We start from the raw sequence: 27,556 nt of genomic DNA, 5'->3' as shown, positions 1-27,556 counted from the left end.
AATTTTCGAAAAAAGCGACCCCCAAAGGCCACTTAGAGGGGTCTAACACAAACGAAAACAATCCAGAGCAGCACGCGAACATATGGTGTGAATCGGTGAATATAAAGATTATACAGTGGATGGGTTCAGTGGTTTCAGCCGTGATGGTCAGATATACGTACGCACCAACGTTTTCGTATACAGTAGTGACTCTCCCGTATCCGTACCCCCATTATACGAATCCCCTAATATTCGGACATTCTATTATTCGTATCTTCTGCTATCCGCACAACGTGCATTCTCACGTCGAAGCATTTGAGTCATTTGAAAATGGACTTCTATTGTTTGAAGCAGTGTTGGACACAATCTTAATCATAATTACGATTACGATTGTAACCAAATGTGTCACGACTCAGAACTTCTGAACCAGTGGATTCCTCGCCTTAAAACTAGCATTTTCGAATTTCCATCGACAAAATCTACAGGATTATATAAAAAAAACCTTGAAAATTGTACGTCCGCCAAAGTAAACTGCAGCCAAAATAAATTGTTAAAGTATCAGAGTTCGTAGCCGTCTCTCCGGCTCCCGGAATTCCTACACATTAAAAAGCGGTCGGGTACATTCTAAAATAATCATCCATCGTTGTCACTCGGTAAATAAAGAGGAAGGTACATTACCAAAATGGGAATATGCTGGAAGACGTAGCAGACGAAGAGAATGCTGTAGATGGTGGGTCTCCCGGTGGCTTCGTCCACCTGGACCCTCTTCTTCCTGAGGCAAGCTCTGCTGTTGGTGGATCCGCTGGTGCAGGATCCGCTCGAAGGGTCCCAGTGGTGCGGATGGCATTCGAACGCTCCTGAGGAATTCTTCGAGCTTGTTTCCGAAAGGTCTGACACGGACTTGAGCAATTCCGCCTTTCGCGTCCGGCAAACGCTCCTGAACAGAGTCGTTACCAAACTGATCAGGGTGGTCGCCATCAACAGACACCGCAACGAGTTCACGAACACGCCATATTTCACGGAGATCTCTTGAGCCAGGAAGACGCAAAGCTCTGGCTCGAAATTCAGGACACCTGTCACACCAACGCAGGCTGCGATCACGCTCAGGCTGACGAGGTGATACTTGAGGTGGTTCTTCGTGAGACGTAGACCGTCGTCTCTGGTGCTGATCGCGGTGAAGATCGCTATAGAGGTTAGCGTCAGCTCCTGGAGGATGCTGGACGAATTCAGCATCCAGACTAGAGTCGAGCAGAACTCTGCGAATCGAACGTCATTAACAATGAGTTAGTTTCTTTTCGGTATGGTAGGCAAGTTTCTTCAGAAAAAAAAAAAGAAAGGATACACTGTTATTGTCGAACACAAAGAGTAGAGGATAGAGAAGAAGCAATCTCTAGACTTTGTGGCTCTGAACTACTCAGTTTGCTGGAAACTGAGGACGCGACGAGGAATGAGACTTAAATCCGTTTTTAGAATAACACAAAATAATAAATTTCGAATACCTTGAATAAATTTTATTGAATAATATAATTTTTATCATTATTTATGACATCTTGCCAGCGTGATTGCAATTTGTATATCGTTTTTAATGAATATGCGCATACTTGTTAAGAAATATATTGAATAATATAATTTTTATCATTATTTATGACATCTTGCTAGCATGATTACAATTTGTATATCGTTTTTAATGAATATGCGCGTACTTGTTAAAAACTTGTAAACGGAACGAACAGAACTTTCCGGTGGACCAAATATATCCAGTGAAATCTTTGTTTGTATTGACGTCGGTTAGCAAAATAAATTATCATAAATTAATTATTTAAGAAAAAAATAGTACGAAGAGAAAAACCAGTCGTTCTTCACTGAACCGAAAAATTTACCGATGTATGTATATTAAAAGTAAGTAAATTATATTATGTTTGACAAAATATGTTATTTAATATTAACGAAGTGCCTACATTTCATTATAAAAAGAGCATTTTATTTTAATGTGCCAAATTACAGACGAACGTAGTGGAGAGAATTTGCTAAAATTATTATTAATTATATTATATTAACAATTTGCTATTATTATTAACAATATTAATAGGTCATGTTCAAAATATATTTTTGATTAAAAGTAAAATAGGAAAAAATTAAAAACAATGAAGTACTACATGTTATAGTTGACCGAAACGTCATAATTTCATAACTAGGTATCTATGCTTTGATATTAAAAAGAAAAAGAAAGAAAATTTCAAAAATCAGAATTTTAAAACGTTTCTTTTTATTTTCCCAAAAATTTTAGAAAATGGAGCGCCTCTTCATTGATACACACCCCTCAATTTCATATAAACATACTTTTTTTAAAAACACAACTATTTTAGTATCAGTTTTTATTATCAAAATAACAACTTAGATTTTACATCTGTATTAAACAACGGCGTCCAGGGCAAAACGTTCTAAATTTAGCTGATAGTGAATGGGTTAAAGTCAACGAAGAGGATACATTTCACACCGTTTGCGATTTATTTAAAAACAAAGTTCTAAAGGTTCTTTTATAGAAAAAAAAACCTTTGTTTAATAGATACATCGTATTACCTCCAAAGTGATTACTCGGCCGAATGAGCGTAAGGATCGCGTAGGAAAGGAGTCCGAGCTGATGCGCGAGACTCTCCGCGAGAATGGCCACTGTAAACACGTCGACCCTTCTTTTCGTGGAAGATGGCTGGTTCTGATAAATCAGCAGCGACCACGATAGCAGCAGGATGCATATCGGTGAACCTACGCAAGTGGGCAGCCATTCTCCTACCTCGCTTCGCATCTCTGAAAACAAAAACGGCAACTCTATTGTTGGTACGCCAGAATCTCCTCTTAGGATCAGCTCTTAATATTCGTTTCTTTACATTCTACGTATTTTCGATTTATTCTTATTCGCGGAGGATCGGCTTCTTCCTGCTACTACCGGAATTTCTAGTTTATCCAGTTTTGTATATGTCATCGAGTTTCAAAGAAACCTTTCGCACTTAAAAGTGGGTACTCTTTCAGCTAGATATTACTGTACAATCTCTTCCATGTAACCGTTTAAACTGAGAATTCGTGCGCGTACTTTCTTGAAAAAGTAACGATACAAATTTGCGATGTCCAGTTTCGGAATTTTATTATTTTCGTCGGTACTCGGTATTAGAATCGTAAAATATCTTATTAACATAATAAGAAATGTTAGAGATTAATTATACGATAGCGTAGAATAATCTTTATTGAATATCTTTCATTATATTCAATTTCGCCTAGAGTAAATGAACTTCGCAAATTAAAAATTATCCTTCGTCGAAGATATTGCAATGCATTCGACTATTCTAGTTTCCTGGATAATGTTCCTCTGTCGGAAAGTGAGCCAGAAACGTAACGAAAGCACAACGGAACGCTTAATTCCAGGGAAATTGCAATCGGAACGAAGAGCGAGAGTGGTAATACCCTAATCACGATGAAAGCTCCTGCAATTAGTGTCGCGCGCGTCGAATTATTACATCCTTGTGTCGGCGGAAGAGCGAGCAGGGAAATTGTTGTTAATCAACGCGTTACAACAGTGTCGTTACCGGGGAAGAAGGAAGTCGAGGCTCGTTTCGCGACGGTCTGTGGAAAATGTCAACCGGGACAGAGACAAGCAAGGTTCTTTCTGGCGTCGAAATACTGACGTCTGTCTAGCTAGCCTCTCACTTAAATAAAATTTAAGGAAAAAATTGTATAATAATGCAGAATTTATGCGCTCTTCAAACCGTAAGAAAAGAATTTTGCGCTCGCTTCGTTTAATGTAAAAAAATTTATTTAAATACGAGGGCTGAATAGACTGCCAGTAAGCCCTCTCCCCCCCCCCACATATTAATGATAAGTAGACTGCAGAATGTTATGCAAAATAAAATCTTCGCAAACGTGCCTACAAAAATTTAACTTAACTAGGAATTTATTTTATTCTGCAAATATTATAACATGAACTTTACTTCAATTTTTTTTATATTCTTGCATATGTTTGCGTACGTAGTTTCTTACACATTCAAATTTCCTATAAATGCATAAAGATCCGATGTCTAATAATAAGCAATATTAACAGAAAAACATGCAGGATTTATGCGCTAATTATGCGTGCAAATGCGAGTTTTGTCTCGTAACTTGCTAATATTACTAAAATTTCATTATTCATTGTACACGATTAATACTCGATTTATGCGCTATTAAATTGAAGTATCTCCAATTTTTGCGCTCCATCGAACAGTTAAAATAATTCATGCCAATAGGGTAGGATCTAGATACACAGAGTAACTTTTAAACACTTTTTATTTTGATGAAAGCATGGTTTTCTAAGTATTTTAAAGTGAAGAACAAGAATCTGAAGTCGGTTTTAAGGTACAAAATTCCTATATCGTAATCACAACTCGAAAATATTTGATTACAATCGTAATCGTAATTATGATTACGATTATGCCCAACACTAATGTCAAATGCTAACTCTAACATAGGTGGTAATTTGTATCCTCCTAAAAGCACGTTTGTACCAAAAAGCTCCTGAAATTCATCGTAATCTTGTAGACCCTAAAATAACAAGTGTTTACATATGTGTACGACGATCTGGCAATTTGCTGCGAAACATATGCGTTTCACTGTGACTCTTGTTACGGGTACAATTAAGGTTGCGATATTGTTGGTTCTTGCAATTCCAATGAAAGTTTCAAAAATAATGGCAGCTATGGATATAGCGGTGGGCAAGGAAGCGTAAAATTATTCTCAACGTCGCGACGAACGTAGACTGCGCCACGCGTAAAAGACTAGGTGAACTCCGAATCTGAGGAAATACGATGACAAGGAATTTTTGGAAACGTCCGAGCTTCTTCTTCTTTGGCTACTCTAGTTTTGTAATTTTCTCCTATTTATATGGGAACATTTATTTAATTAATTTCGATTAGAAATAATTTTGGCCTTTGCTTTGTCTTTTGTTCTTCTTTGGGTCCGTTTGCCTGATGAGAAACCAACAAAGAACAGAAGACAAAGCAAAGGCCAAAATTATTTCTAATTGTATTTCTAATCGAAATTAATTAAATAATTAATTAAATAATCCTATCGAAATTATTTCTAATTGTATTTCTAATAGAAATTAATTAAATAAACGTTCCTATATAAATTGGAGAAAATTACGAAAACGGAGTAAAATTGGAATTTTTGTAGCTTTACTCAATTGTTCCAAACTCTGGTACTTATCCATAGATTTTCTTCAACAAAAGCTTGTTTTCCTCGTAAAAATGCGATCTATACGTAAACTATAAGAAACTGGACATAATTCGACAATTTCTATTTTTGCATGGCAATGGGAGAAATTTTCGTGTTCTATTTTAGCTGAAATATCGAAGTTTCTCATATATATTGGCCTGTAACACTTAAATTATTGAACCGATTGGAAAACAATGTTAGAAGCAATTGTTGGAAATTCGATTACTTTTAATATGGCATCTTGCGCGACCCAGTCGGATGTTTCTAACTCGAGATATAGCCTAAAATGTGAAGGTATCTCAGAAATAAATCGAAAAAGAAATTCAAAAATTCATATAAAAAAAAACCTATCCATAGAAAAATTTTTCATTGCGATTTTTGAGTTTATCAAGCCAAAATACATAAACAAAAATTGTAACATTGAATGTACATTTTAGCTGTAAACTAGTGATATTAACGATGTACAGAATTCAGCAAAAAAATCATGTTTTTTTCTCTGGACCACAAATTGTAAACAATCGTGTAAAAGCTGGGATGAAGAAAAGTTAGGGGCAAAGAAAAGTAGAGATCAAAATCGTCGAGTTCTCTCAAGGGTTTCCCTCGACCACGGCGAACGTCGGAGTCGCTAATAGCCGCGTATTAAACTCCATGATTTCTGTATTATTTCGCCAGCCAGATGTTTCAACGTAGCGATTGTTACGCGACGAGGAAATATCCCTCGAACCGTCAGTCGCGGACTCTCTTCGGAAATAATCTCTTTCCGGGCAGGATTCACCGGGCACGGTCGAGATTTCTAAAAAGAAAATGAGTATCGACCGAAACGAATGCATCAAGAGAGGTAAATCTCCGGTGAAATGTTCGTCAAGTTTCTAAACAACCGCTTTCCCGTGGTCCTTATCTTGAATGCAAAACTGATCGAAAATTAGAATTATGTACGACTGCATGCATGTTCGACCTCTTCCTCGTTCCGACGCTGCGTGACTTTCACGCGCAGCTAACAAATCTGTGCAGTTATCGTTGCGAGGTGAACAAGAATTTCGAATTCGAACAGTTTACTCTTCGAATTGTTTATGACACTACGGATAAACTTTGAATACTCCAGTATCGAATATTACTATACGAACAATTCGAACAATACGAACACGGTATTTTGAAGACAATATTTTTTTGTATTCGTACGTGCACTGCATCCAGTTTCATTTTTCCGAAACATACATACTCGAAGACAATGAATCGTCATATTTTCTTTATTATATAGGAGTCTAAACGAAAAACAATAAAGTACGGAAAAGATTCGAACACCCATGATCCACAGTCTCCCGCTTTTCCTACGCGATCAATCTCGTACCTTACGTTTCGCCTTTTCGTTTGACTATATCTTCTTGGGTATGGGAGGAGCGGGTACCACAATTACGTAACAAGAACATTTCAAATATATTCAACGATCGACCGTACAAGTTAGGATTATTGCTAAACACGCCAGGAGCGAGAAGTTTAAATTGCTCGAGTACATTCTCTTAATTCCTTTACACAAACGCAGTCTCGCGGTTCTTGAAATTTCCATCCACACGGCTTTCGGTTAAAGTGAAATTAGTCTACGCTAACGTGAATTCAAACCAGTTAGTAGCCGCAGAAACCAGGTTAATTTTCCTTCCACTGATAACAATGTCGTTCGAAGAAACCAGTCTTAAGATTCCTGTCTCTCTATTATTCTCGGCTCTTTTGCCCGATGTGAACATCGGAGTTCCTGTTGTTCATGCCGGAAGTAGGTTACGCGAAGAAAGTCCATGGAAACGTGCTCGACTGTGTGGCGGATTCTTAAAATAAAAAATTCACTTTCGCGTTGAATTTCGACCAGCGTTTAAAAATGTTCGTTTAGACGAATAAGGAATAAATGTAAGGAATATGTAAGGAATTTTGAAGGAATATTTATTGTATTCGTACGTGCACTGTATCCAGTTTCGTTTTTCCGAAACATACATACTCGAAGACAATGCATCGTCATGTTTTCTTTATTATATAAGAGTCTAAACGAAAAATATGTAATATGTAAGGAATAAATCCAACTTGAAGTAGTTTAATAATGCGATACTTTATTCCAAGAATATGTTCAATACCAACGTTTAGATCTCAAGTTTCATCTGACGTGTATTTTATATGTATGCATAATTTGGACTCGATCCGTTTCGTGATCAGCCTAACTTGACAACCCGTAACATAGCAGTGGGAATTTTAAAATTTATTTAACCCTTTGCGGTCGTATTAAATTTAGAGATGGATTGGAATTAATTTCCGAAGAACGAGAAATGATACATAATATGCAAGATTATGAAGGGTAAACAACGTTTATTAATTTCTTTATGAACTTTGGATATATGTTTACACAATAATATATTTTCATGCAATGTTTTTATGTAAAAATTATATTTTATAGTTCTCCATCATGTGGTATCTTTCGGTAACTTTCGTTTTACCATTTTAAATACAAAATACTATTTGGAATTCTACGAGGTAGATCATCGTATGTAAACACTTGTTATTTTACGAGCATCTTCCGAAATGCCCTTCGATATAATCACCTTTCGTGAAACATTAGTAGATAGATTCTTCGAGTTATTGATCTTTAGGGTCTACAGAAGAATTACGATGAATTTCAGCAGCTTTTTGGTGCAAACGTTTTAGGAGGATACAAGTTATCGCCTATGTTAGAGTTAGCAATTATTTGACATCAGTGTTGGGCATAATCGTAATCATAATTACGATCACGATACTATTTGGAATTCTACGAGGTATTTTCGAAGCGTGTCGAAAAGGCGACTTGTTTGCCACAGCATAACAATATTCAGTATTTTTGTCATTGAGAAACATTAACATGTAGATATTTCACCTACTGATTCATATCTTCTTGTATAACTTATAATTACTAACGTTCTTATCACATATTTTAGATCAGTTTCTATTAACCCATCTTCAAAAAATGAGTTTTTGAATGTAAAACTTCAATTTTACTTATATCAAAATACAGCTAATTATTAATTGAAATACTAATACATTGAGTCATGAATGTTCGTAGATGTTTCTTTTCGAAGTAGAGTTTTTAGTTTTACAGAAATTTATTATAAAAATGAACTGGAAAATATTCTATAGAAAATTCCTCAAGCGCAAAGGGTTAATCTATTATCATACTAATATCTTACAATTAGAATCTATTACTATTGGCTAATGGCTTAAATCTTTGTAGTCTGCGGAATACAATATAAGATTAGTATGATTCTTTCCCGTGGTGGGTGAGACCAGACATACGCTCGCAAAGGATTAATATAATTTGACAGATACATTTAAATACCCGAAGCAACGAGAATTAAGAATTTAAGAAAAAAACTCTACTTTCTCGTACGAAATAAAAGAGTACCCCATCGAAATCGCAAGCTATAAAGACGCAGACCATAAAGACTCGAATGTTTGACTGAAATTGGATCTTGTCGCGATAAAATTGTACTAAAATTCCTTAGATTTCGTCGCAAACCACTTCATAAAGCAACGAATTTATAACCACTCCTTCTAATAGCCGGACAACTCCCCCGGAGTATCAGAAATTCCACCGAGAGAATATTTCATAGGAACGTCATTGAGCATCGAACAAGCTACAACACATTCAAACTAACCGCTTCCTAATCGCGTGTATGGAAAGCCGCATACACGAATACACCTAGGAATAACATGTTTCTAACCAGAACAGTCCATGGATTATGGGACGCAACGGCGAGAGGTGTGTCGTTCGATTAGGTTGGAATGTCGAGAGGTGTAGTATCGAGCAAGGTCAGAAAAAAATGCTTGCTTGTGCGAAGCCACGCGAGATCAAGAGGGAAGACGGTGATGCTAGCGAAGCTTGGCCTTGTTTCGGCCGGGGACGCTCGAACCAGTTCTCACGGAACGAAATTCCTCGGAGGAAGACCTATGGGAGAACCCATCCCTGGCCCTGCTGGGATTTGCGAGACGCTTGCAAAGGATTCTTCAAATTACGGACAACTTCGAGTATCGAGTGTTACTTTCCGTAGAAAATATCAATTAGTTGGAAGACCTATCAGATATCCTGCAGAGATTCCTATATCGATGATAAAAGGCAGGATGCTTTAATCTATGGTGTACAAAGCTTTAAGGGTGCGCTGAGGTCAGAAGAAAACTCCGAGTTAATTTCAGCGACAGTTGCGGAAAAAGTAGGAAGCTCCGGGACAAGGATAGATGGACAACTTCGAGTATCGAGTGTTACTTTCCGTAGAAAATATCATTTAGTTGGAAGACTATGTGCCTTTGAATTTTTCTTAAAAATTGGCACGAACTTTCTGGACAACCCAATACAAAGCTTTAAGGGTGCACAGGAGTCAGAGCAAAGTTTCGAGTTGACTTCAACGACAGTTGCGGAAAAAATAGGAAGTTCCGGGACAAGGATAGATAGATCCTTGTCACTCCAATGATGCTGTGACAGAGAGGGAGATACAACAATCGACGGAGAGACAAAGACAGAACGATGTCAACCATTTGTAATTTTCCAATCAGTTATTAATATTTTTTGAGCCGAAGAAGCAACTTTTTCGTCTGATTTTTCTTTCAAACGATTTCTTGTAAAATTCAGCAGCGTGCGTTGTATCCCGACTTTGCAATTTCACGTTTGAAACATCATAGTAATACGGTTGAAGGTAAGAAATTTTTTGTGGATCTTTTCTCAAAAAAAGAGATACAACGCGCTACGGAATTTTATAAGGGACAGTTTTAAAAAAATCAGACGGCAAGGTCGTTTCCTCGACAAAGGTGAAGTTGAACGAATCCTGTCCAATCCTATCTAATGATCCTTCGTTGCGATGCTCTTTCAAGGAAATTATAATTGGTCTTCCCAAGAAAACAATAACAACAGCAGTCTGCTCTGCGTACGGATCTGATTGATTTTAAAGAAAACAATACTACGGTACCGACTATTATGCCGACATATTGTTATGACTGCATCTAGGGTAAAAAAACAAGAAAAACTCATTAAAGGTGTGCCGTTGTTCTATGACAATGCAATTCACCAGTTCACACCAGTCGAGTTGCGAAGGCTACGATATAAAAATGCGGAATTATCGAGCTGAGTCATCCACCTTACAACCTACATTTACGTCTTAGAGAATATTATCTAGTTTAACAAATTCAAATTTAGTCTGCAAATTTTAACCGAACCTTACATTTTAACCCTTTAACGCCAAGGCAGACATATACTGTATGTCCATCTATATTTGCGTACCTATAATAAATCAATTACTAATAATAATGGTTCTATACCGCTACGATTTTATTGTTTGATACAAAAGGGCATCATTTATATCTTCCAAAATTGAAAACGCCGCGTGTCATTTCTCAAAAATGTTATAATAATTTTATGAAGATACTTCTTTCTTCTATTTGAAAAAAGGAGCTCGGCGTTTAAGGGATTAACGTGAACCTTCATGTTCCGAAAAATGATTTCTTTTAGCGAGTTTGGGCGAGAACTTCTAGACTCTATTGCGTAGTCTATTTCGACGCGTCAGATAGACCTATTCATGATTTTGGAAAAAGTCGTCAATGTTAAAGTTATATTTCTAAGTTGAAGAATCCGTCATTTATTCTACAAGGCTTCGCGAGTTTCTGAGAAATGATAGAGCCTTCGAAACAATGGAAAAAGTCAATATTAAAGTTATATTTCTAAGCTGAAGAATGTGTCACTTGTTTTACGAGAATTCGCGAGTTCCTGAGAAATGATAGAGTCTTCGGAACTATGGAAAATTTGAAAAGCAGAAAATACATTCCATGGAAAAATAGTACATATTTTCGAATCAGAGGAGTTTGCATCGAGGAAGCTCGACTTGGCGGACCCGTTCTTGATCACGAATAAATCTTCCGCAAATCCTTCGAAGATTTTAGATACTACGTGGACTTCCGAGGAGTAAAAGTTATATTCTGTAGAAAACAGTATGCGACTTTCACTTCTCATATGTCATCATACATTCTGGAATTCTCCTTTGTAGGATTTGAGAATCACCGAGTAATATTTCTGGGTAAGAGGATCGTGCAGCGAAGGAGGATGTATCGGATATCCGACAGGAATTCGAGAACCTTTGACAAAGGAAAGGATCTTTCTAACTATCCGGAGTGTTGCGAAATAGTGGTTGCATTTTGTCGAGCATTCGAGTTCCTTGGAAACAAAAGCGATCGACTGCATAAAATGACAAGTGTAGAAAACATGTAGTAAGTCACGTTCAAATATTTACCAAATTTAGAAAGGGTCTAGCAGGGTTTTCATTGCTATTATGTGCCGTCCAATGCTTTTGACCTAAAACATCATCCAACAAAGTTTTAGATCGTTACCCCCACGCTTAACTTTATTATTTTTTTTTCTCGGTTACTATTTCAGATATTTAAATTCTGGGAAAACGAAAATATTCATACTTATAAATTGCATCTCATACATTTTTTTCAGGGTATTTTTTTAATTATTAAAGGTAGAATTTATTTTTTGCGGGTGGTAATTGCAAACAACACTGTGAGTGGCACCTACCAAAAAAATCAGGAATGATGATCGGTTATTCAGCTGACACATGTAAATGTTTTAGAACGGTCGGAGTCCTGGAACATGGTTAAATAATTAAAAAGAAACAAAAATCCCACGGTCTGTGCAATGGGCTGAAGGAGAATGAGACAATGATCAGACACGACACACGTACCGTATAGCTGAAGGAAAATGAGTTAATGGTCAGACACGCTACGCGTATCGTTACAGCTATGCATACGACAGGGAGGCAACCAGTTTCAACAATTTTGTAATTGATATCATAATATTTTCCTTAAAAGTATTCTGTTTATTATTTTTTAAACGATATCTAGACATTGTTTACAAACACGCGCTGTACGTTGTCCGATGGATTGTAACTTACTTGTACATAATTAAAAAGAAACAAAACCGGCAATATGAAACGAACTACATGTCACGTGAAGATCGACATATTGAACCTCGACGGATTCATTTTTTTATAAGATATTAGTCTGTTATAGTGCAAATATGCAGTTCCTGTCGTATGCATAGCTGTAACGACACGCGTAGCGTGTCTGACCATTATCTCATTCTCCTTCAGTCGTACGATGCGCACAGTTTGTCTGACCACTATCTCATTCTCCTTCAGCCCATTGCGCGGAGCGTAACGCATTGGATTTTTGTTTCTTTTTAATTATGTAACCATGTTCCAGGACTCCGAAAAATTCTGAAGTTTTACATGTGCCAGCTAAATAATCGATCATCATTCCTGATTTTTTTGGTAGGTGTCTCTCACAGGGTTGTTTGCAATTACCATCCGCAAAACATAAATACCCTGAAAAAATATATGAGATGGAGTGTATAAGTACGAATATTTTAGTTTGTACAGAATTTAAATATCTGAAATAGTAACCGAACAAAAAAAATTATAAAGTTAAGGGTGTTTACCCTCATATTATCCTTGATGATGTTTTAGGTCAAAAGCATTGTACGGCGCATAATAGCAATGAAAATTGGGATAGGGGCGGATTGCCTATCCTTATCCTGGTAGATCCTTTACGTAAGTTATTTACCATTGGTCGGTTTAGCTCCTGCGAGAATGATGCTTAACATGGCAAATCTTCAAAGGACTCGAGGGATATTTCACGAATCTCTCGCAAAAGGATTCATGAAAGTCTGGAAACTACCGAGGAGTAAAAGTTGCATACTCTAGAAAGTGTACAACAGCATGCTTAGACTCGAACATAATCTTACATCCGGTGAGTATCTATCGGAGTTCCTTCAAGAGTGCACGAATTTCTTCGAAAACGCTGAAACTATGGTGTTTTGTACAGCAAACGTTGAATTTTGTAAAAAGCGTTGCAGAATTATTAATGGCTAACTATTATTTTTTAACCAACTTAGAAGCAAGAGGAATAGGAGTTATATATTACCTACATTCAAAATTACCAAACTTGGTTTAACTATCTGCCACAGGAAGAAAAAATATCATGTTTAATTATTGCTACCATTATATCCGCTTTAAACATCATATACATTAACACTATTTAATATCACCACCCCCACCAAATACTATCCCAAACCACTCAGACAGTATTTGCGTGTAGATGATATACTCATTAACTGTATGCAATATTGCCCCTCTCCTCTCGCCACATCAAATACATCAAACCTGCTGAGACAGTATTTCCACATGGACAGTATACATGTACTCATTAATTGCATTCAATACTGTCGCCTCCACCAAAATCTAACTCAAGCCGGAATAAAAAATGTTTAATTTTACGCTGTCTCCAAAAAGGTTGCATTCCATTTAATATACTGTATTTAATAATTTAACCAGATTCATCAAGAGCTGGTGAGTAATAATGCAGTTTAAATAGAAATTATTTCATACTTTCCACTGCACCCATACTCTTAAGCAATTATATCTAAAGCTGCTGAGTACTGACATAAATTAACTAGAAATTATTTCATACTTTTTAATGCAATTTTAATGTTTCTCGAAGTCGGTTATATCTTTCTTTTTTCAAAAATCATTCTATCTTGGAACTGTGACTGCATTTTCCATCGGATATACCTTTTATTTGTGTTTAAAAACAAATTCCTGTTAAAGCTCTTGTACGTGTAGTATCATTGACAGAGCGGAGGGAACAGCAATTCCCGCAATTACCTTATGGTGGGATGAAATTACGTTTCGCGATTGTGACCTTTGGCCAATTACAACCTTCTCCGACGAGCAATCAACCGGCCTACGTGAAAACGATATCTGGTGTCACGAGTATCATGCCCTCCTCCTCCTCCTCCCCCGCGGTAAAACTGGATGCTCTAACTCGGTCATGTGAAACTCTGTCGCCCACTCTATCGCCGTGTCTCCGTCGCTCTTCGATGCGTCGAGTAGCCACGCGTCTCTCTCGCGTTAAGAACGTCCTTGTCTCTAGCCGGGATCGAGAAGGACGCTGGCCTCTACCTTGAAATTGTTTCTCACGATTAATTAGTGATTCCCCAGCGAGGATTTCATGTCGTTGATTATCCTACGATTGAAACTCGTCTCCGGGGGACCTAGATCTTCTATAGAAATGCAGCGATTCTCGATCCAATGCACTTCAGACGCGCTATCGTTCTGAATTTCGAGATCGGAGTGGAATTTAGGCCTCGGCACTTCTTAGCGCCAATAAGTTTAATTAAGTATGTGCCGATTATCATTTGAATGTGTTTTTTTCCCTTTAAAAGGGGATAAGGCTGCAACCGTAGATATAAATTTAATAGATTAATCGTCCACTCACAGGTTTTCTCGTGTTTTCTCGTGCACGCCCAATTTGTTAAACGCCCCATGCACGATACGATTTGTCGTACAACAGATCGCACGGACACCACCAGTTTTGCCATTAAGAAATGAAAATACTAATCTTCGCAATTTTTATCAGAACTTTGCGGAAGCAACTTCAATCGATTCCTGATGTTTTTGCGATGAAAATGAAACCACACATGATATAATTTGGATAATAATTAACGAAATGACATGAAAACTCTAATTGCATAATTGAAAAGTAATTTCGTTAAAAATAGTCCGAAGGCGCCATTCTTACGATCAAAAATATTGATATTTGAAGCAAATAAATTCGTGTTCTGTATTATCAAAACATCAACCTATGAAGAAATGATGAAAAAAAATTGAAACACATGGTGCAAAGCTGTTTTGAAATGTTTTGAGCAATTTTCGAGATTCACGACCTCTGTAAGAAATTAATTTGAGTTATAAAACACGATTAAAAATATTTCTCATTTTACTGTTGTAGCGTTCCAAATTGTTTTCACGAATGTTGTATTACAAAACATATTGTATTTTTCATTATGTTTGCATATTTTGAAGTTTATTCAAGGTTTATTAGGAGTTATTAATTATTTCAATATTGAAGAAAAATTTTTTGCTCTCAATATTATGATTTCAAATCTGTTTTTGAATTTTACCTCCTGACATCAACACCATTAAGTTAAAATTTTTTGTTTCACTTTCTTTTAGGTCCTAAGTGAGTGTGAATGTGTGTACTAAATATTAAAAATGTGCCGTCACAAAAAAAAGCTTCTTTTTCAAGTGCAAAGCTATAAGTTTTGTAGATTTGCCCATATACATTTGTACTAACATTACCGTTGTACTAAGACGTTAACGTTTATTTACAGGACGTCTTAGTGCAGCAATAATGATGCCTTCAGAATTTAAATAATTTAAATTGAAACATCTCCTGAACTATTAATTTTCCGACATTACATAGTTAGTACTTTTTTATAATGATTGTCCAGCTGAATCGATTGATGTATTAAAAAATACCTCATTCCATTTAAAAAAACAAAGTTGACCTTTATATGACCTTTACGCTTCCACTCACGAAAAAACTAATAACATCAGAATATGCTCCACTCGATGCCATTCAAGCCTCCACTGAAACACTTTTTGTTACGAGTAACAATAGCGAGAGAAACAAGACGTCAAAATCGGGTGAGGCACCCTGTATAATATAGGTATAGTATATATGTTATTATTGATATTTTACAGATTTATCCATATCTCGATTTGGCATAAATGCATAAACATCCGCAGTCTATTATTATGTATATAAGAAACCTTTCTAAACGTAGCGTGAACTTCAAGTTCTGAGGTAGAAGAACCGCGAGGAAAAGGAAGGTAGTTTAAATGTAAGGTAGTTTAAATGTTCATAAAGCGATCGGTAATCGTTGTCGCTCCTAGTCGGATGGGCATAAAGCAGTCCTCCTTGGTAGTTGACGTAACAAAAGAAGGCTTGGTCTAGCGATGGTTAAGTAACCATAAAGTATCGCGAGTACGCGAAGATGTTAGCGAACGGACTGCAACACGGTCGAAGGTAACTCGAGCGAATTAGATCCTTCTAATTCGAGTGTTGGCACTCGTGCCAAGCGTACAGCGCCGGGGTGACTGCATCGTCGGTTTCAAAAGTGGGTTACGAATAGCTGCGGAAAAGTAACCGAGAGAGCCGATCCGTCGTGTCTCCAGCGAAGATTAGGTGCGGCCGTTTTGCATCAACGATCACATTATCGGTCCGATGTGTCCAGGACCGCGCTCGTCTTCCTACATTTAGAATTTAGGACGTACAGCCACAAACAGCTTACTTTTATAAACGCGAAATGTCTTTTCGAATCGCCATTCCAACTGCACATGGGTCTTGTAAGAAGATTGTAAGAAGAAATATTGCCGAGAATATAGATAGGATACCTTACTTATTTTTTGAACGAAAGCAACACTTTTATTTATATTAAAAAGTGGTAACAGGCTTGGAAACTGCCGCGCATTATTTCGGACACTTTTCCAGAATCTCTCGAGTACACGGTAAAGTCTGAGTTAATAAAATAGCCTAGTAACCGAATAATTACATGGTAAACTTTAAACGTACGAAGGCACGCTTCACTTGGCAAGATTAGAGTAAATTATCCTAACGCGGATACACTTTAAATTGGAGCGGCATTGAGAACCACAGATGCATCGATTTAATTTGTTTAGACTCGCGTACACGGTAAAGTCTGATTATAAAGCCATTAATAAAATAGCCAAGAAACCGAATAATTACTTGGTAAGCTTTCGTACGAAGGCACGCTTCACTTGACAAGATTAAAGTAAATCTATCCTAACGCGGATACAATTTCAATTGGAGCGGCATTGGGAACCACCATCGGTTTAATTCGTTTCGACTCGATTTGAAAATGCGGAGATAGCAACATGAAAGTTCTCGTTCCGACGAGAGGTTCGCCTCTGCGTAACTACATACTCTGTTAGCGCAGCTTCGAGTTCCTTCGTGCGATGGCGATCTTTTTTATGTACATTCGCGCGGCCCCCTTCTGCGAAGAAGGTGCGTGCCAAATACCTTAGCCAACGCAACCGCGCTGTCTATGTTCCGCGTGGTTTCGAGGTCAAGGAAGAACGGCGAACGGCTATTTCGCGGGCTAGGAATCTTCTCTCCTCGGTGTCGTCGACGCCTGACGCCGACGCCAACGTATCGGGTTTCTTTCCGCGCTCGCGATGCCCGGATATCATCACTCGAATCCAGAGATGGGCAAAACGCTAGATTTCGAATAAATCTGAAGTTTGCCGATGTGCTTGTCTCGCGTCCTTTTTTGGAAAATGTTCGAAAGAGGAAACGAGACAAATATATCGTCAAGCTTCAGATTTATTCGAAATCTAGCGTTTTGCCCATCACTGGATGAATCCCGTGAGGAAGGAGATGCTGTTTCTTCCAGTGTATATTTCGAACGTCTCAGCCTGTTTATATAAAAGACGATAGGGTCACGCACACACACGAATTTAGCCACAGGTTTGGGGATTTTTGTAGGGGGTCAAATTTTATAAAAGAATTTTTTTAATGGTTTTTCAATGGCGGCGCCCTTAACTACACACAAACGCACACACATTTCTGTTCATTAAGGTAGTTACTCCCCGTTGAAATTTTGAGTTAATTGACCATCTACTTTACGAGATATATGCTTAATCAAAATACGAAAATATGTCAAATTCTACGAGAATGGCATGTTTTGACTAATCTTTAAGTAGATGGTCAATTAACTCAAGATTTCATAGGACTATTTCTTGGAAATGTATGATTTCTTCGTAATTTTTACGAATGAAATATTTTAATTTTATAAATTCTTAACCTATTCATGTATAACATTCGTTTATTTTGCATGAATCAAAACTCCAACTGATTTCGAAATTATTTGAGAAACAGTGTCGGTTTTTTTAGCTTGCGTCAGGGGAAATTGTTCTGTACTGGATGGTAACACTGTCTGTACGTTTTCGTTAGTGCTTCGGTTCCCTTTAGAAAGAGCTTGAGGAAGTAATGCCAGATCCAACATGTGTATTTAATAAAAGGAACTATAAAAGGAATTACAACCTGAGGACTTATTTATTAACCCTTTGCACTCGAGGCCTTTTTTCTAGTATCTACCAGCGACTCGAGATGCTTTTTTCGAGATGCTTAGCATTCTATTGCCACGAATGCTGAGCTATCGAGATTTGAGAATCAGGTCACCTTTACCTCACCGACAATCATTTTATTGACACTTCGAGCTCCAAAGAAATTAAACCTAAAGACAGTGATAGACAAAACCCTAAGTTTGCCGATATGTTTGTCACGTTTCCTCTTTTGAACATTTTACAGAGAAAGAAACGAGACAAACACATCGGCAAACTTCAGATTTATTCGAAGCCTAGGGTTTTGCACATCTCTACCTAGAGAAACATTATTGCTGATAGATTTGCTGCGTGAAACCTAATGGTGACTGAGAGTCACCTCTCGATTGCAAAGGGTTAACACTCCATTTCCTCGCAAATACAATGTCCAAAACATCATCGCTTTGGTTCAGTTCAGACACGATGCCCTTTAACGAAAACAGATGAAAACGTAACGAGAGAGATGGAATCGGAGCAAGTAGACCAATCGAAACGCTAACGGCTGGCAAATCGAGATCCCGGAACGAGACGAAATTAGAATTCCGCCGCGGAACGAGCGCAATTTCGAAATTACAGTACAAGGAGCTCGGCGCGTCCGATCGAGGACTGCATTTACATTGTTCTGCTCATTGAGCGAATTAATGCACCGTTCATAAGCCGGCGCAAGGACGCGAGGCGGAGGCGTCCTTGATATTCCGCGAATCATTTCCTTTGGTTAACGAGGAAGAAATATTAAAAAAAAAAGAAAAATAAATCTTATGATCAACTAGATTTGTCCAGTTTTATTCGATTCGTTTCATTTATTTCTATGAACGACAATAACTCTTACTCATTTGAACGATAGTTATAGTTGCTGCCCGCTGAACAGAGAGCGATTGCATAATAACGCGTGAAAAACGTTAAAACGATAAATTTCATTTTAAACGATCGAGCATTAGCTTTCGCATGTTTATACCAAAGACACAGGACTATAGAAAATATTACTTCGATCGATGAAACTTTTTTTTTTATTACATATTTAACATCGCATCAACCTTTGGTTATTAGCGACAATTTCTTATGAGGTTTTCTCCAATATTAGATGTTACTCCATATATGTGCATCTTTAAGTAGCTGGATTATTTTGTTTAAGTTTTCTTTTGTGCTCCACGCTTCCTTTAAACTAGTGGATAGTTCGTATTGTATGCTGAGTGGTTCCGTATTTTTACAGGTAAATATTACGTGTTCTATTGTTAGAATTTCGTTGCATGTACGGCAGGTGGAGTCTAATGGTTTTCTCAAGTAGGTGTTTATACGTGTATTTTATATGTCCAATTTTGATGCGCGTACTTTTGACTTGTTCTAGTCTGTTGAAGTGTCCTGTGGGTGATTGTTCGAAAAAGTCATCTGTTATTCTATGGAAACTTGTTTACCATTTTTGTTTGCAATTGTTCCAAAAAAAGATTAGATTGCGATAACTAGACATACTTGAAGAATCTGCCATGTCTCTTTAAAATCGTCCACTTGAAAATTAATTAGGAGCGTACCGGTCGCGGTTGTTCGGTTTCGATGACCAAGCGGTTGTTCCCGCTATTGTTAAATAGGGTATGCGACCGCTGCAAGGTGGCGGACAAGAACGAACGGTAATCCTTTGCGATAAATATTCTTTGTAAAGCGGTTGACAAGTACCGGAGACTGCCTGTTTGTGAATGGCACTAATCGTTGCCAACATTCAAATCGACGTAGTTTAGTGGAAATCACGTGAAAGCGGTGAATGTACTTCCATTAGGACAAAAGAGAATACGATGCGATTAGAGTAACGCGGAATCCTTTTCTGTTAGATGGAAAGAGTTTTAAGTGAAAAATCGACGAATTCGAGAAACGATCGCAAATATCGCTACGACGGATCGTGAAATATTAAGAGTTTTCCAAAAGATGCTTTACAATTTAGTTTCTTAACAACAAAATAGGCATGCAAACGTTTAATTGAAGAATGTCAAGGAATGCAGCACGATGGAGTAGAGTTCAAACTTTTAAATAATATGCAGACGATTTTCAACAATAGAAACGAGTTTCTCAAACTAGTAGATATATCCATGATAAATTGAGAAATTCGTAGATACCTATGATATATATTAGGTATATCTATAGGTATATATTAAAAAAAAGGTATTATATGTAATATAATATATATAATTCATTACTTCATATTTCGTTTATTAACGAAAGATATATTTATATATATGAATAAATTGTAATTGAATTGCAGATATTAACGTGGTCACTAATAACCCTGTAGTTGATGTGACCTTAAACAAAGTAATTTAAAAAAACAAAAAAATAGGCATGTCGGCGTAATCGCGGTGGACGCTGCGACATCATCTTTCACGTTTCGTTGAAAAACAAAATCTTGCATGACAAGCACGTCAGCTTGATCCATCGTCGTTTTCGTACGGCTAATTTTATGGTCTGGCTCTTTTTGAAAATTGGCTTGTAAAATGGGTGCTTTTATTCGATAAGAAGTTGAGATTTTGCGAGTGTATGTAGATTATCAAAGTTGCCTCGATAGCCGTAAAAGTAAAGATCGCGTACAGCAGAGGAAGAAGGAGGATACTCACTGCAGAGCGTCAGTGATTATGCGGAAGGATCGTTGCCGCGGAATGCAACCGCATCGCTGTCCTGGAGTCTGCGAACACGCGCGATATTCCGATCGATCGGATCTTCGCAGTCGTTGGACGACGCGATTTCTATGTTTTTACTTCCGTCTCTGGCATTCTCGTCATCCTCTTTTCCACTTCAACTGTCCTTTCCCCTCCTACCCCTCCCAACGATTACTCTAAGCGCCTCGAGATCGATTCCCACGATTCACCGACGATCTTACCTCTGATTCGAAAAATATCCGAGGCTACCGTCACTCTTTCTCATCGAATCCACAAAGGACCGAGATATATATATGAAAGATGTTCGATTAAAAAATAATTTCCAATCCGAATCTGCGGCAGGCCTCTTCGTCTTCGGGGTTAAAAATCCTCTGGATCGCACTGCGGAGCATTTTTCGAAAACTGACACAACGTCCGACGTGTTCTTCTCTCGGTTTCTTTCGTCGGCTCGAAACTTTCACTGTTTAGGGAGCGCGTAGAATTTCACCGGGCCTCCGCTTCCCGTTGCAATATGGGTACCAAGACGGTCCGATTTATCGATAACCACCAACCGGAGTCGCGGGACGTGCGACGGCTGACGGTTCGTGGACACTCACGAACGATCGACGAAATTGATGGCGACGATAAATTTCGAGAAGCGATTTAATCAACGAAGAGGACAAGCGCGTCGAAACGGTGCTGGCTGCGATCGAGCGAGCAATATTGCCGCGAAGAAGCCCGGACCGGGACTGACTGGCCATAGGATTCATTTGGGTCAGCGGCACAACGGAGTATAGCGAAGCCAGGGCTGCGACTATACCGTCCGTTCCACGGCGAAGTGAAGGTGGTATCGAATAAGTGGTATAGGATAGGCCGGACATTCGATGATACTTTCTGTCCACGACTTGGGGGCTCTAGAGCAGAGCTTCTTCACCCTTATCCGATCACTACTTTTTTTTTAACTAGCAACTCATTATACGTCTGCCTAACTAGCCTCTCCCCTACTTAAAAAAAAACTTACAGGTCCTCAATCATAGATCGAACGACAGTGGTTGAAAACCGACTTACCAGAATACAGAATAGGCAAAACTAATTTATTATTAACGTAAAATTAATCTCATAGTTCAGCGACCAATGTAATCAAACGTTAACACAATCCCGTACCTCAGCGAATGGTGTAATCAAACGCAAAGCCTGTCTCCTAGCTAAGCGACTCATGTAATTAAACTTAAAGCGTATCCATAGCTCAGCTACTGGCCTACACGTATCCTTCTTTATTCCTAGTCATCCCCATTTTGTCTTTATTCATTCCCAACTTCCAGTTTACCTTCATTCCCATCGTATTCAATCATTTACTCACTTCCGTTTGATTACACTGTCCAACACGATTTTGTTTCCGCGATATACACTAGGTGATTCTTATAGTGTTCCTCGTCCTAAATACGAATTTGAAAATGAAATTGCTCCATCACCCTTAGTTTTCGAGAAATTCGAGATTTTGTAAATACGGTCGATTTTGAGAGAAAACGTAGTACTACTTGAAAACTACGAACTCTAGAGAGTTCTATTTAGTCTTAAAAGATAGAGGAGTGTTTTCTGAATATGAAGACATATTCCTTTAGAATTATCTGCTCCTTTGAATGCCTGTAAATGAACACCGAAGTTCAAAAAGTTGCCGACGCGAGTACTTTTCACGAAATACTTTTGTATTTTTATAAAAAGTTATTCGTCTGGGTCGAATTTACTATGCATTATAGGATTTTGCAAACATTTCTGAAGAGAAAACCACCCGCGGCAAATGTTGGACGGTTTCTAATCCATATGGTTTGACAAAATGTCAACTCGGAACGCATGAACGGTGTTTTGCCACTGCACAGCCATTGCTCGCTATGTAAGCTATGTTTCGGTCAGTCAGGGCCGTCGCTACGGGATTCGTCTAATCGGTGCCATGCGCTATCGGTTTTTGTATTACATTTACATGTTCCAGATTCATTTTGTATTACATTTACAGTTTCCAGATTCATTTTTAATATTTCATTTATACTGCAACTCAACAAAACGGAGACAATTGTCCACTGTTTAAATTTTAATCATTAATTTCCCGTTTTTGTATCTTCAATTATTCGACTTTTGCTAATTTGGTATTGAGCAAACTTTATTTAAATCTAAATTGAATTATTTAACAATTAATTCAATCTGTAATTGTATATTTTGTTGTTAATTTTTAATGAAAACTGCTACCTATAAAAAATCTCTGTTTAGAGCAGAATTTACCCCCCAAACACTAACTTAAATAACAAAAGATTAAAGTATCAAAAAGTAGAAACATTAAGCTTTAAAATGGTTTTCTATTCGACAAAGTGAGGCGAATTTTAACGAATTTACGAGAATTTGATGGTTATTATTCAAGCACGTGGCGACGATTGTGCAGAACGCATGACGATGGCCCTGATTCTCCAAAATAAAACGAGCGAAGCCTGCGCGTCGGCAAACACAATTCGTGCGTTCAAAATTAATATTTTCTGGATCTGTACGAACTAGAAAACGTTCCAACATTTACCGCGGGTGGTTTTCTCTTCAGAAATGTTTGCAGAATCCTATAATGCATAGTAAATTCGACCTAGACGAATAACTTTTCATAAAAATACAAAAGTATTTCGTGAAAAGTACTCGCGTCGGCAACTTTTTGAACTTCGGTGTTCATTTACAGGCATTCAAAAGAGCAGATAATTCTAAAGGAATATGTCTCCATATTCAGAAAATACTCCTCTATCTTTTAAGACTAAATAGAACTTTCTAGCGTTCGTAGTTTTCAAGTAGTACTAAGTTTTCTCTAAAAATCGACCGTTTTTACAAAATCTCGTATTTCTCAAAAACTAAGGGTGATGGAGCAATTTCACTTCCAGATTCGTATTTAGGACGAGGAACCCTATAAGAATCACCTAGTGGATATCGCGGAATTTAAAAAAAGTTTAAATTTGTTGGATAGTGTTACATTTAAAAATGAAAACCGAAACTAGAATGGTTATCAACCATAAAAAAATTTAAGGACAAAATTGCATAATAATGCACTATTTATGTGCTCTTCAAATCCGTAAGAAAAGAAATTTTCGCTCGATCCGTTTAACGCAAAAAAATTTATTTAAATGGGGGGACGGGGGTTGGTAGGCTGCCAGTAAGCCACCCCCCACATATTAATGATAAGTAGACTGCGCTCCTTTATGCATTTATAGGAAATTGGAATGTGCAAGAAACTACAAAATCCAAACAATATGCAAGAATACAAAAAAGATTGAAAGTAAAGTTCATGTTACAATATTTGCAGAATAAAATAAATTCCTATTTAGGTTCAATTTTTGTAGGGACGTCGGCGAAGATTTTATTTTGCATAAAGATCCGCAGTCTAATGATATGCAATATTGACAGAAAAACATGCAGTTGGATTTGTGCGTTAATTATGCGCTATCTAAGAGCAATTTCAATTTTTGCGCTTCATTCCCTAAGGGACCCTCTTGGTACAAATGCAAGTTTAGTCCAGTGCCGATCCTGAGTATTTGGCCGCCACTGTGCAAATCCATTTCTCGCCACCCCTTTATTGTTTCAAAATTTGAGGAAATTCAAAAATATTCGTACTATATAAAATAGGATAAATGAACAATCGCACTTGTAAAATATGTATTGATCATTTTATTTTAATAATTATTTATAAAGAAAATGACAAAAAAAAATAATTGTTAGCGGTACTTACATCTTTTAAAACATTCTAAAATTAAATAATAAAATTACTGTACCAACATTCTCAAATTGACTCTTCTGACTTTTAGAGACTGAAATTCGTCTATTATTTTTGATAAGTCAATATTTCTGATATTTCATGTTCAATAGAAATAAGTGCAAGACTACTTCGTTTTTCCTGGGACATCGTAGATCGGAGATAATTTTTAATTATTTTGAAATTTGTCTCGTAACTTGCTAATATTACTAAAATTTCATTATTTAACTGTACACGATTAATACTCGATTTATGCTCTATTATAATGAAGTAACTCCAATTTTTACGCTCCATCCCTTAAGGGACGTTCTTTCTGGTGCCAATCTAAATTTTGTATCCTGACTTGTTAATTAATAAATTACATTATTCAATTATGCACCACAGATACTCGAATTAACTGTTATTATTTAGATGATTTTAATTTTTAAGCTTGAAAATCTTTTTATTTGCGAACAGCCGAAATTCATGTCACATTATATGGTGAAAAATGCTGTGAGGCGATGAAATGGGTAGGTAGTAACAGAATAAATATGTCTCGTTACACAGCTTGTCGTGACATATTTTTTTATATTTCAATATCTAGTGATTGGAACAATTAAAACTTAATCCAAAATGATTAAACGTTTATGATACATACAGTATCATTTAGTGTTCAATTAAATATTAATAACAATTACGGTTAGGAATAAATATTCATTCGAGACATTAATCGTGAGAAATTTGTCAATATTTTAATATTTGCTGATTGCACCAACTAAATATTAATTTCTGACAATAGTTAAATTAATTATTAACAATACTTATTATTTCAAGAATGATGGGAAATATGATTATGCTGTTGTATTAATGTTTCGTAAATTCTTTTGTGGATGGATCCAACGAGCCTTTGAATCGACATGTCACGTCATGTCACGCGGTTGTTGTTTGGCAAACAATGTTTGTTCTTCCCCTTCTCTACTTCGAGGGGCACAAATGAGCCACGACCCCTCGACCGACACAGGTACACGAGGGGTGAGAACTCATTCGTCGTTGATCTTTCGTTCGATATGGATCTCGCGATCGCGCGTCCCTCCTATTTGTAGTTTTCCTTGGTATCTTAGTTTGGTTTGGTTAGTTTTAAGGTTGCGTGTACGAGTGTCTTCTCTGCCAAATAATTATTAATCAACTTGTTTTGTTTGTTCGTAAGTCCATATTGGGCTCGTAACATCGTGCTCCACTTCGGTCACTATTGCTTCATGTGATAAGTGTAGTGACCAACCATATGACTGGCCGAGATCGGTTGCCGTCCTCTAGTGGGTTTGATTTGAGAGAGGGTCAATCGACGCCTCCGAGGAATCTTCTCCTCTCTGTACGCGTCAGGCCAAGTCCAGGCTCCCGGCGCAGCGCAGTTCAAAAGAGCCGTAAGACGGTGCAAGTCGTGTCCTGGACTCCTGACGTTGTGCAGAGAGTAGAACTCCGTTTCGGACCCTACGACCGTCAGACATACCTGGTGACGCCAGGGCAGGGCAACCCGACGCGGTGCTACCTACGTCGTACACTGTTAGCTCGGATCTGGGCCCTCGGCAGCAGGTATGCAGGGAGTAGAGTACTGGCGGAGACGTTGATCGTCTTTCTCTCGAATCAGACCCACCAGAGGAAACGGAATTGACTCTGTAAGTCCAGTTTCATGGTCGCGTCGTATCGTGATTTAGCTTCACTCCTCTTAGTTCAAATAATTATTTGGCAAAGTCAGACTTGGACTATGGAAATCAAAGGGATTTTGTTTTCTTTAATTTCCACGGTTTCGTACTTAGTATTAAGCTCGTCGACTCTATGTAGAGTATGCATCTACGTATGTATACTGTATGTAGAGGGAGATCGAAGGAACTTCGATTTCTTCTACCTCCGGGTCTCCAGTTGCAGCAACCTCCACGTGGTAAGACGTAGTAATCGGTATTATTCGTAACGAACAATCCTTCGTCGCAAATAATATCCAGAGCTAATGGCTGCGAACTTGTAATAAGATCTTTAGATATAAAATGTGCAAAGTGCAAAAGTGTAAAGTGCAAAAGTGTAAAAGTGTAAAGTGCAAAAGTGTAAAAGTGTAAAGTGCAAAAGTGTAAAGTGCAAAAGTGTAAAGTGCAAAAGTGTAAAGTGCAAAAGTGCAAAGTGCAAAAGTGCAAAGTGCAAAAGTGTAATGTATAAAGTGTAAAGTGAAATTAGATTTAGATTAGCAGGGACAACATCCAGGAGCCGTAGCTGGTATAAGTGGTCTGTAGTGGGGATGGTTTCTGTGCATTCATCATTATAAAAATGCGTGCGTATAAAATTTTACTGTAGTACAAAAAAAATGTTCCGTTACAATTGGGCCTTAGTGCGTTACGAAGCAATGATAGAATTTTCCGATAATAAAAAGAATATACTGTCGCGAAAAATCATTAAGTATGGAAAAGCAGGTGGCCGTTCGCGATCAGTTAGTTTAGTTAGTTAGATTTTCAATCTCTCTAACTCTTGCGTGTATACGAAGTCTGTAAATTTTGTGCTTCCTTATTTCAATTTTGCAAGTTATTGACATTTGCTTAATCTATCTAGTGTGTGTCTAATGCACGCGGTATGTACGCGTGTGTATACATGAAAATATTAACATATATTATTTGTAAATTAATGTATATCAAATAGTACATGAAAACACTGTTATCTTTTATAATAAACTGTTTTGTTAGTAAAATTAGCAAGTTACGAAACGAAACTTGCATTTGCATCAAGAGGGAAGTCCCTTAAGGGATGGAGCGCAAAAATTGGATTTACTTCATTATAATAGCGCATAAATCGAGTATTTCTCCACCATCAAGCAAAATCCGCCAGAATTTCCAAACGCACCGAAAATTAGACCCTAGAATTAGACAACCCATATTAACAGGTAAGTCGGGCCGGTTGCCTGCACGTAGGCG

The 27,556-nt window shown here is 37.5% G+C and overlaps 1 protein-coding gene across 3 annotated transcripts in view; it reads right to left on the bottom strand.

Annotated features, from left to right (window-relative positions):
• The window catches only part of LOC128890050 (uncharacterized), a 48,180-nt gene extending 26,556 nt beyond the window's left edge, over positions 1-21,624 (bottom strand). The window contains exons 1-3 of one of the 3 annotated variants that reach the window (XM_054148225.1): positions 20,834-21,624; positions 2,560-2,784; positions 658-1,235 (exon numbers count right to left, since the gene is read on the bottom strand). In XM_054148225.1, coding sequence (XP_054004200.1) covers positions 658-1,235; positions 2,560-2,782 — 801 coding nt within the window. In that variant the 5' untranslated portion in view covers positions 2,783-2,784; positions 20,834-21,624. The remainder of the gene's footprint in view (positions 1-657; positions 1,236-2,559; positions 2,785-20,833) is intronic. The other 2 variants (XM_054148223.1, XM_054148224.1) reach the window with 2 other exon arrangements.
• Between the last annotated feature and the right edge of the window lie 5,932 nt (positions 21,625-27,556).

This window comes from Hylaeus anthracinus, unplaced genomic scaffold (genome assembly GCF_026225885.1).
Source record: "Hylaeus anthracinus isolate JK02 unplaced genomic scaffold, UHH_iyHylAnth1.0_haploid 12000, whole genome shotgun sequence".
In the NCBI taxonomy this organism is placed as follows: Eukaryota; Metazoa; Arthropoda; class Insecta; order Hymenoptera; family Colletidae; genus Hylaeus; species Hylaeus anthracinus.
The sequence above is the reverse complement of the archived record's forward strand: the minus strand, read 5'-3'. Positions and strand labels throughout refer to the sequence as shown.